General features: G+C 44.1%; 1 protein-coding gene across 4 annotated transcripts in view; it reads right to left on the reverse strand.

Moving 5' to 3' along the window:
* Window positions 1–12079, reverse strand: part of LRRIQ1 (leucine rich repeats and IQ motif containing 1) — a gene marked incomplete at both ends in the record, with an annotated part of 281974 nt that overhangs the window by 155307 nt on the left and 114588 nt on the right. For all 4 annotated transcript variants that reach the window (XM_080659623.1, XM_080659624.1, XM_080659621.1 and 1 more), the window contains one exon: window positions 4909–5119. In XM_080659623.1, coding sequence (XP_080515749.1) covers window positions 4909–5119 — 211 coding nt within the window. The remainder of the gene's footprint in view (window positions 1–4908; window positions 5120–12079) is intronic.

Consider the following 12079-nt stretch of genomic DNA (forward strand, 5'->3'; position numbering starts at 1 on the left):
TTCTAGAAAAATACAACCTTCCAAAAATCAGGAAAAAATCTGAATAGGCCAATAACTATGGAGCAATCATCAAAAAACTTCCAGAAAACAAAAGCCCTGGGCCAGACAGCTTCACAGGGGAGTTTTACCAAACAGTCAAAGAAGACCTAACACTGATCCTCCTCAGACTACTCCAAAAAATTCAAGAGGAAGGAACACTTCCAAACTCTTTCTATGAAGCCAGCATTACCTTAATCCCAAAACCAGATACTAGTAATGACATTACAAAGAAAGAGAATTACAGGCCAATATCCCTGATGAACATAGATGCTAAAATCCAAAACAAAATTCTAGCAAATCAGATCCAGCATTACATTAGAAAGATCATACACCATGACCAAGTAGGATTTATTCCAGGGATGCAAGGATGGCACCATATCTGCAAATCAATAAACATGATAGATCACATAAACAAATTGAGAGGCAAAAATCACATAATTGTATCAATTGATTCAGAAAAAGCATTTGACAAAAATCTAACACCCTTTCTTGATAATAACTCTCAGCAAAGTGGGAATAGAGGGATCATACCTCAACATAATAAAAGCCTTATATGACAAACCTACAGCCAACATCATATTCAATGTGCAAAAACTAAAACCATTTCCCCTAATAATAGGAACAAGACAGGGATGCCCCCTCTCACCACTCCTGTTCGACATAGTACTGGAAGTGCTAGCCATAGCCATCAGACAAGAAGAAGAAATAAAAGGCATCCAAATTGGAAAAGCAGAAGTAAAACTGTCACTATTCGCAGATGACATGATATTGTACATAGAAAACCCTAAAGACTGAATCAAAAACTACTAGATTTAATAAATGAATTTGGCAATGTAGCAGGATACACAATTAGCACCCAGAAATCTATGACTTTTTTAATATACCAATAATGAGCTCACAGAAAGAGAAACAACAAAAACACTCCCATTTACCACTGCACCAAAAAAAAAAAAAATTAAGATACCTAGGAATAAACTTAATTAAGGAGGTAAAAGACCTGTACTCGGAAAACTACAGAACGTTGAAAAAAGAGATAGAGGAAGACATCAACAAATGTAAGAATAGACTGTGTTCATGGATTGGTAGAATCAACATCATTAAAATGTCCGTACTACCCAAAGCAATCTATAGATTCAGTGCAATCCCCATTAAAATACCAAAGGCATATTTCACAGACCTAGAAAAAATTCTCCAAAAATTCATATGGAACAAAAAAAGACCCTGAATAGCCGCAGCAATCTTGAGAAAGAATAACAAAGTTAGAGGGATCACAATACCAGATATCAAGCTATATTACAAAACCATTGTTCTCACAACTGCCTGGTACTGGCACAAGAACAGACATATAGACCAATGGAACCAAACGGAGAACCCAGAAATCGACCCAAGCCATTATGCTCAATTAATATTTGACAAAGGAGGCAAGAACATACAATGGAGTCAAGACATTCTCATCAATAAATGGTGTTGGGAAAATTGGACAGATACACGCAAAAACAAAACAAAACAAAACAAAAAAAAAAAACAAGAAAAGAAACTAGACCATCAACTTACACCATACACAAAAATAAACTCAAAATGGATAGAGGACTTAAATGTAAGACGGAAAACCATAAAAATCCTAGAAGAACCCATAGGCAGCAAAATATCAGACATATGTCATAGTGATATCTTTACCAATGCAGCTCCTGGGACAATGGAAACTAAGGAGAAAATAAACAAATGGGACTACATAATGGGAGAATATATTTGCCAATGTTATATCCGATGAGGGCCTAATCTCCAAAATTTATAGGGAACTCATACAACTTAACAAAAGGAAGATAAACAATCCAATCAAAAAAGGGGCAATGTACTTAAATAGACACTTTTCAAAAGTGGACATACAGAAGGCCACGAGACACATGAAAATATGCTCAAAGTCACCAATCATCTGAGAAATACAAATCAAAACGACAATGAGATACCATCTCACACCTGTCAGAAAGGCTATCATCAACAAATGACAAGTGCTGGAGAAGATGTAGGGACAAAAGAATCCTCGTGCACCACTGGCAGGAATGCAGATTGGTACAGCCACTGTGGAGAACAGTATGGAGTTTCCTCAAAAAATTAAAAATGGAACTCCCATTTGACCCAGTAATCCCACTTCTAGAAATATATCTCAAAAAATCAGAAACACCAATCAGAAAGAATATATGCACCCCTATGTTCATAGCAGCACAATTTACAATAACCAAGATTTGGAAACAGCTTAAGTGTTCATCAGCAGATGAGTGGATTAAAAAGCTGTGGTACAGCCCTGACCGGTTTGGCTCAGTGGATAGAGCGTCGGCCTGCGAACTGAAGGGTCCCAGGTTCGGTTCCAGTCAAGGGCATGTACCTTGGTTGCGGGCACATCCCCAGTAGGGGGTGTGCAAGAGGCAGCTGATCGATGTTTCTCTCTCATCGATGTTTCTGACTCTCTATCCCTCTCCCTTCCTCTCTGTAAAAAATCAATAAAATATATTTAAAAAAAAAAAAAGCTGTGGTACATCTACACGATAGAATACTATACTGCTGTAAAAGAGAAAGAACTCTTACCATTTGCAACAGCATTGATGGACCTGGAGAGCATTACGCTAAGTGATATAAGACAGTTGGAGAAAGGAAAATATCACATAATCTCACTCATTTGTGGAATATAATGAACAACATAAACTGATGAACAACCTGCAGCCCACATGTCACATTGATGCCATTGTAATTAGCTAGGAAAGGAGTAAAGGGGGAAGCCAGTCATTATAAGCCTGTTGTTTGGGCAGCTTCAACAGGAAGCTGCAAATTAGCGCTCCCCAGGAAACCTCTGTCCTATTCCATGCAAAACACTTGGGGAGGGGATCCAACAAAGGAATATAGATGCATGCCCAGTAAAGCTGGTGTGATGTAGGGAAAGTACTTATCTGTCAGTCACACCTGGAAGCAAAGATCATTGGCCAGAATGAGTGTGGCCATTGCAAATAGGTGAAAATTTGGGAATACATAATCTCCTAAACAAAGGAGTTCTACTCTTGTGTTCTTAGTTTGTTGTTGGCTTCTTTGCACTTGCCTGTGTTTCCACCACAGCCATGTGAACCTGCAGACCCCACATTCAATGGACTGATGGACTGCAGCAGGGAACACAAACTACGCTAGCCTGATGCTGTATTGGAATGTACAGATATGTAAAGGAAACTCTGGACACTAACTATGATTTTAGCCCTACTAAAGTCCCAGCTACACTTGTACTCTGACTGAGCAAAGGAAAATGGGATTTTGGAAACTCAGGGATTTAATTCCATGAAAATAAAGCTTTCTACTTTATGCATCCCCCAGTATGAGTCTCATAAAAATTGTTTTTCTCAGAATATTCCAAGAAATCCAGCCCCACTAGAAACCAGAGAGATGAGGACCTCTCTCCTCCATTAACAACACGAATAACAGATAAATCCAGTACTTGAAAATCAATGAGATTTGAGAGTTGCCTGCCTGCTATCTATAATAATAAAAGCGTAATACGCTAGTTAACCTGGACAGCCGAACGACCTTCCAGACATCATTCTGGACGTCCTTCTGGATGAAGCTGTGGTGGCGGGGGCCAAGGAAGAGGCAGTTAGAGGCAATCAGGCAGGCAGGCAGAGTGATTAGGGGTGATCAGACAGATAGGTGAATGGTTAGGGGCGACTAGGCAGGCAGGCAGAGTGGTTAGGGGCAATTAGGCAGGCAGGCGAGTGGTTAGGGGCAATCAGGTAGGCAGGCAGAGGGGTTGGGGCGATGAGGCAGGCAGGTGAGCAGTTAGGGGTGATGAGGCAGGTAGGCAGAGTGGTTAGGGGCGATCACGCAGGCAGGCAGAGAGATTAGGGGCAATCAGGCAGGCAGGCGAATGGTTAGGAGTGAGCGGTCCCAGATTGCAAGAGGGTGCAGCTCGGGCTGAGGGACCCCCCCCATCCCATGCACGGATTTTGTGCACCAGGCCTCTAGTCTATACATATAAAACCCTAATATGCAAATAGACTGAATGGAGGAACAACCGAACAACCAAAAAACCAGTTGCTATGATGTGTGCTTACCACCAGGGGGCACACACAGAACATGGCAGGTGTCAGCAGCAGACGGCAGAGTGTGGGACACGGTGGGCATTGGCTGCAGCAGCTTGGTGGAGCAGATGAGTGGGGGCACCAGACCAAGGCGGGGCACTGGTCGCTGTCATTGGGGAGAGCCTCTGGTGGTTACTAAAAATTCTTTGCTCCCATGCACTGCGGTCCCGACCAGTGCTTGCACCTGCTGCTGGCACCAGAGTCACCACTCAGACCCACTGCCAGCGCCAGCCCCACTTGCAACCAGCACCAGAGCCGTCACTCGCACCCGCTGCCAGTGCCTGATGCCGGCCCCGATCGCTCAGCACTGTCAGCAGGTGCAAGCAGCAGCTGCCATCTTCGATCACCCCTGAGGGTTTCTCCACCTCCCCCTGCTCCTAAGGAGCAATGGGGCAGCAGCTGCCACTCGCACCCGCTGATGGCACTGGCCCTGCTTGTACCCGCTGCTGGTGCCAGCCCCAATCGCTCTGCGACGTCAGCATATGCGAACACGGTCGGCGCTGTCAGGACATGGGAGAGGCAGCAGTGGGAGTGGGGCTGCTGGCAGACAGGGGACCCGGGGCTGCAGCGGGAGGGGCTGGACAGAGGTGTGGAGGATGGGCCAAGACCCGCCCCTGTGCCCACCGCAGCCTCACAGCCCACAGTTCCTTTCAAGGTGCACAAATTCATGCACTGGGCCCCTAGTATAGAATAACCCTGTGAAAGATGACCAATACATCTCTTCTGATTATTTCACCAAAAGATTAATACTAACCTGAATAACAATTGCAGCTTTTTCCATCTGTTCTTGGATATTCACAGTGTTTTGTATTTTTTCTTCCTTTAAAATAGTTTGATTTTTGATGCCAGACTCTGGCTGGGATCTCAGGAGTCCTGATGAAGCAGTATGCAGCTTTGTAGATAAATGAATCCGTCTGCGCACAATGTAACCACGCCAATATGCCTGGATTACTTTAGCTGCCATACTATTATGAAGAGAAAAGAAAACATTTTTAGTTTCTAAAAATACATAATTGTACATAAGAGTTGCTTCCTTATCAGCTATATTTGTAAACCTGGACTAAATAAATTATTGTAAAATAAGACAAAACCTTTTGTTTAACTTTAGTTATAGAAGTAAAGATAGCATGGAAACTTTAAAGTCTGAAGGACAAAAATGGGGCAGTAACTTAGAGAGGGATGTGATTACAAGGAACTTTTTTTCTTTTAAGGAGGAAGATATTACCTAGATTTTGCATGCTACTGAGGATGATGATCCAGTAGAGAGGGAGTAAAAGAGATGATGTAGAAAAGAGGGGACAAAAGTAGGAACCGATGTTGAGTTGGCAAGAGAGGATGAGATCCTGTTCATAGTGGACAGATCAGAGGAAGAAGAGCCCCCTATCCTGAAGAGGAAGGACCCATTAGGTCTTTACTAGCTTCACTTTCCTTCATGCTCATAATCAAATACTTTAATCAGACCCTTACAAAGCCCAGTAGTTACTTCTAACATGTTCCAAACCTACATGTTTGCCAATTTCAGGCACTAGATCAATCCATGCCCCGCTTTTTCCACATCCCATTAGGCTGCCTATCAACATTAGCAAAATTTGAATAATAAGCCAAAACCGGTTTGGCTCAGTGGACAGAGCGTCAGCCTGCGGACTGAGGGGTCCCAGGTTCGATTCCGGTCAAGGGCATGTAACTTGGTTGCGGGCACGTCCCCAGTGGGAGGTGTGCAGGAGGCAGCTGATCGATGTTTCTCTCTCATCGATGTTTCTGACTATCTATCCCTCTTCCTTCCTCTCTGTAAAAAATCAATAAAATATATTTTTTAAAAAAAATTGAATAATAATATATATTGATTATAAGTAGATTCTCAATGTGCTTAATTATTTAACTCTTCCTAAATGAATATGCTTCCTTTCTCACACAGATTAATGCAGGCCACTTATAGAGATAAAGAGTTTAGTCTAAATGCTAACTATTATCTTAATATTTCTTCAAATCCCTCAGTTTAGTTTAAAAGTCTTATGAAGGAAAACTAATTCTTGCATAATATCCTTCTCCAGTGCTTCCTTGAAACTGTTTTTAATCCTATCTAATAAAAGAGTAATATGTAAATTGACTGTACCTCTGCTACACCCACAGGCCACACCCACCAGCCAATCAGAAGCGAGTATGCAAATTAACCCAACCAAGATGGCTGCAGCCAAGGAGCAAGCAGGAGGCTTGGGTTTCCCCTGCAATGGAGGAAGCCAAGTTTCTGCAGCCCTGGCCTGCCTTGGCCTTTGCTTAAGGCTACAAAGTTTCAATTAAAGAAGATAAATAAATCCCAGATAGCAGGGCCTCTGCTTAGGTCGCCAGGGGGCATGGCCGGCCTGCAAACCACCACAGGCCACTTGCCCAGGCTGCCCCATGGGAACACCCACCCTGATCAGGGACACCCTTCAGGGAAAACCAGCCAGCTCCCACCTGTGCACCAGGCCTCTATCCTATCTAATCCTCCTATCTAATAAAAGAGTAATATGCAAATTCACTGTCACTGTCACTCCAACACACAAGATGGCTGCCCCTATGTGGTCAAAAATGGCTGCCCCCATGTGGACACAAGATGGCCGCCACAAGATGGCCAGCAGGGTAGGGCAGTTGGGAGGGACCAGGCCTGCAAGGGAGGGCAGTTGGGGGGGACCAGGCCTGCAGGGGAGGGCAGTTAGGGGTGACCAGGCCTGCAGGGGAGGGCAGTTAGGGGTGACCAGGCCTGCAGGAGAGGGCAGTTAGGGGCAAACAGGCTGGCAGGGGAGCAATTAGGCATCGATCAGGCTGGCAGGGGAGTGGTTAGGGGGTGATCAGGCTGGCAGGCAGAAGCGGTTAGGGGCAATCAGGAAGGCAGGCAGGCGAGCAGTTGGGAGCCAGCAGTCCTGGATTGTGAGAGGGATATCCTCTCAGGTAGGATTGGGCCTAAACAGGCAGTTGGACATCCCTCGAGGGGTCCCAGATTGGAGAGGGTGCAGGGTGGGCTGAGGGACACACACCCCCATTCACGAATTTCATGCACCCGGCCTCTAGTAATTTTATAATTGTCAAAACCAAAGATATTTTCTTCTACTGCATTCTAGTCACTTAAAGCAAAGTGGAATTATGTGATAAACTCTGTCAGACATGACTAGATTTTTTTTATAGTTATCTATTTATGGAAAATTAGAAAGGAATAATGTAACCATATTCTCATTATTTGGCACTATTCTTATTATTATTATTATTATCATCATCAGAACCACTACCACCACCAACATTAACATCACCATCATTTTACCTAAAGCCTTTAGAAGCCTTCAAACTATTTTGCTATGAATAGTAAATTCAAGTTAATGGATAAAACTTTTGGCCTAGGATAAATTGCTTGTACTCCTAATACTTGGAAACAAATAATCACTGCTAAAGAAAAACACAGGCCCCAAATAGCATCCTTGTGCTAAAAGCTCATGATACCAAATTCAGGTTTAATACCTGATCTAATTGCAGATTTGATTCTCCCAGAACCATAACCTTAATCAACCCATCTGTAATTTTCTGGTCAAGCATCCATAAAGTAAACAGTCATGTGCTGTACCCCTGCCCCCCATACAAATAAGAGACTATCTGCATGATAAAAATCCTTCCTGTTCTCTTCCCCAAAGAAAAGATGCCCTGGCTTCAAAATAATCCTTCCTTTCTTTCTTAATAGCTACCTTGCCCCATCCTTCTTCTTATAAAAACCTTCCATTTTATACAACCCCTCATAGCTCCCTTCCAATTGATTCATGAATCACTTAATAAAGCCAATTAGGTCTTCAAATTTACTGGGTTGAATTTTGTTTTTTAATGTCACAAGCCAACAAATCATTTCCTTCTCCCAGGGTGAACAGAATTTTGTAAATTTTGCTATGGATTTAACTCACATTGAACCATCAATTCATTTCTTCATCTTTTGAACAAAAAATAAGTTTTACCATTTTAAAACACTATATATAATAGGTACTTTGAATGTTAAAGAGTCTGAAAAAAATATTTGCAATGTATAACTGGTAAAGAATGAGAGACTTTTAAGATAATACATTCAACCTAAGACAGCATCTTATATTTTACTAGAGACCCGGTGCACAGAAATTGTGCATGGGTGGGGTCCCTAGGCCTGGCCAGTGATCAGGGGTGATGGGGGCCAGGTCAATTGGGGCTGGGCCAATCAGGGCCCCAAGGCCCCAGCAGGGTCGGGACAGGAGATGACTGTCGCCGGGCTGGGCATGAAAGGAACGGACGCCGGATGCTGATGCCACCATTATCAGCGCCCCACCACCGCGTGGTTCCCTGCCTCCCCCTCCTCCTCCTTCCCTCACTGTCACCACCAGATGGAGCACAGGAGGTTGGCTGCCAGCCCTGAGGAGGGAGATGGCCCTGGGAAAGGGGCCACATCCACCACCACCCACTCCCAGTTCCCTGTTCCAGCCTGGGGGCCGGGGGGAAGGATCGTGGTAGGTTGGCTGGCCAGAGGGGAGGGACTGCGGGAGTTTGGCCAGCCGGGAGAGGTTGGCTGTGGGAACGCACTGATCACCAGGGGGAAGCTCCTGTGTTGAGCATCTGCCCCTGGTGGTCAGTGTGCGTCATAGCGATTGGTAGTTCCAGTTGCTTAGGCTTTTATATAGAGATACTTTTCACCAGATACATGGAAGTTTTACTGACTGTAACCATGAATTTCTTCTAAAGCTGATCAGTCATTGTGTGCTTGAATTTCTTGGCCCAATATCATCAAAATTTCCCAAGGGGGGAAAATGTAGATGAGGGGTATTTTATTCAGTGACACTAACACATTATATTGAAAGCAGCGTGAAGACATATAAAGGTTACTTTAGGGCTTCCTGGACATAGGATGATCTCCATGCTGAGAAAAACAACTCCTATTATCACTACATCATCATCATCATCATCATCATCATCATCACTATCACCTATTTTTAGCAAAAATCATCATAATAAAAATGTCCTTAGCTTAAGAACATATGTAAATCACTTAGGAAACACCTCTAAAACTGACAGTGAATCTTCCTGAATCACTCAGTAGCAAGGTTCAGCAAACGAGTATACATTTTCTTTTCCCTTTATTCTTTACATGTTTAGTATGTCAATATTTTCAGTTTCTCATCCTTCCTTATTATCATTTGGATATTTTATATACCACTAGAGGCCTGGTGCATGAAATTCATGCATGGGGGGAGGGAGTATGTGTCCCTCGGCCCAGCCTGCACCCTCTCCAATCTGGGACCCCTCAAGGGTTGTCCGACTGCCTGTGTAGGCCCGATCCCCGGTGGGATCGGGCCTACACGGGCAGTCGGACATCTCTCTCACAATCCAGGACTGCTGGCTCCCAGCCGCTCACCTGCCTGCCAGCCTGATCACCCCCTAACCACTCCCCTGCCAGCCTGATCAATGCCTAACTGCTCCCCTGCTTGCCCGATTGCCCCTAACTGCTCTCGCCTGCAGGCCTGGTCACCCCCAACTGCCCTCCCTTGCCAGCCTTGTCGCCCCTAACTGCCCTCCCCTACAGGCCTGGTCACCCACAACTGCCCTCCTCTGTAGGCCTGGTCCTCACCAACTGCCCTCCCCTGCAGGGCTGGTCCCCCCCAACTGCCCTCCCCTGCAGGCTTAGTCACCCCCAACTGCCCCCACCTGCAGGTCTGGTCACCCCCAACTGCCCTCCCCTGCAGGCCTGGTCACTTCCAACTGCCCTCCCCTGCTGGCCTGGTCACCCACAACTGCCCTCCCCTGCAGGTTTGGTCACCCCTAACTGTCCTTCCCTGCAGCCTGATCGCCCCCAACTACCCTCCCTTGCAGGCCTGGTCCCCCCCAACTGCCCTCCTCTGCCAGCCCTGTCACCCCTTGTAGGCCTGATTGCCCCCAACTGCCCTCACTTGCAGGCCTGGTCACCTCCAACTGCTCTCCCCTGAAGGTTTGGTCACCTCCAACTGCCCTCCCCTGCAGGTCTGGTCACCCCCAACTGGTTCCCCCCAACTGCCCTCACCTGATGGCCTGATTACCCACAACTCCCCTCCTCTGCTGGCCATCTTGTGTCCACACAGGGGTGGCCATCTTTGACCACATGGGGGCGGCCATCTTGTGTGTTGGAGTGATGGTTAATTTGCATATTACCCTTTTATTAGAATGGATGGATTAAGAAGTTCGGAATATTGTTTATGTGTGTTTGGAGTTAACAACACAACAGGACATGTGTTGGTGGAACAAAACAAAAAAAAAACCATGAAGAAACTTCATTTCTTTAATAGGACCTTTTCTCCTTTCTTTCCTTTTGTTGCAAACTGGCGACATCCAGCACCCTGACTCTCCTGCATCCTCCCTTGTAGGACCACTCCCTTAATCATTAAGCCCTCAATATAATGAGGTTCTTTCTGGTCAGCATCAAAAAATCTTAGGGAAAAAAAGCCTGGGTTTATTGACCACAGAAGCAGTGTTTCCATCAAACTGGGGATAACATGTAGGCCTCAGTTGTATTTCAGCTCAATGCCCAGAAAAGCCATGGCTGACACCAGGACCAGATGCACTGATCAACTACCCCCTATCCCTAGCGCCAACCAATCAGTAGAGACCATGACCCTAAGTCACTTAGTCACCATGATTAATTATGTTTCCCCTGTATAACCCATTCCCTAGACAACATAGAGGAGCCAGGTGTTTGAGCATCCCTCATCTGTGTCTCTGACCATGGGACACTTCCTGAAAATAAAGTTCTTCTGGCTGGAGAAAATGTCCAAGTTTATTTCAATGTATAATCAGGTGAGTCATAAGATGTGAGACCCAAAAAGGCATTGGGCAGTTGAGGTTTCTATGCCATTCTGGAGCAAAGGAGAAAGGAACAGGGTTGTGGTTTGGGATTTCAAAGGGCAGGAAGGCAATTCAGATAGAAATGAAAAGCAAATGTTGGGTAAATAAATGTTTGCTGGGCCATTTTTAACAATGGGTCACAGAGAGGACTTTGAACAAATGAACCTTGTCAAGTTCTTCTGTATCATACATTAGTTTATGGTAAATTAAAGTTATCTGTGATGATATCGCCCTTCCTAGAGAAAGTTCTTTAGCTAAATTTCTGTAAGATATTAACCAACTTAAAATTAATATCCCAAAAGGCATATTTTGGGGGCAGCAAAACTTTGGTCCCCTCATATGCTACTTCAAATTTTGGTGCATTGGCATAGTTAATATTGTAATTTGAAAGATTTGAGGAAAGGTATGTGCAAGAAGGGTTTTTGACCTTCCCAGGAAGCAGGTCATAAAATCCTCATAGGAGAGCTGCCCTCCCGATAACCAGAGGAAAAAAAGCATTCTTATCCCAAGATAAAGGACAAGAGGGATATGAATGAACAGCCATTGCTAAATTGCCTATTTACTACTCTTAGCTCATACCCTGTGTCATATCATATTTTTCTAAGACCTTCCATTCTTCATCGAACCTAATATACAAATGCTCAGGCTTAACTATTTCTTTGGGTCCTCATTTTAATGCAAGCTCCTATGTAACATAAAAGTTATATTAAATAAATTAACACGTATGCATTTCTCTCATTCATCTATCTTTTGTTATAGGGGTCTCAACTGAAAACTTATAAGGATAGAAGAAAATAATTTTCCTCCCTACATAGCAAAAGCAATCAATTATGTAAATTGGTAAAATGTCAGAAAATGTTAGACTTCTTAGGTAAAATTTTAAAAATATTAGGAAATACACATTAGTTTCACTATATGAAACTTTTTAATACAGCTCCCAGAAAAAAAATTACCATTCACACTGACAACTCCTGAAAAAGAATGAAGATTGGGGAAAGCAAGATTAGCTACTGTGATAATCCATGTTCTACCCTGTTCAGCCTTGTTATTAAGTAGAAATTGAATTTGAACAG

Source organism: Plecotus auritus (genome assembly GCF_963455305.1).
Source record: "Plecotus auritus genome assembly, chromosome: 3".
Taxonomy (NCBI): Eukaryota; Metazoa; Chordata; class Mammalia; order Chiroptera; family Vespertilionidae; genus Plecotus; species Plecotus auritus.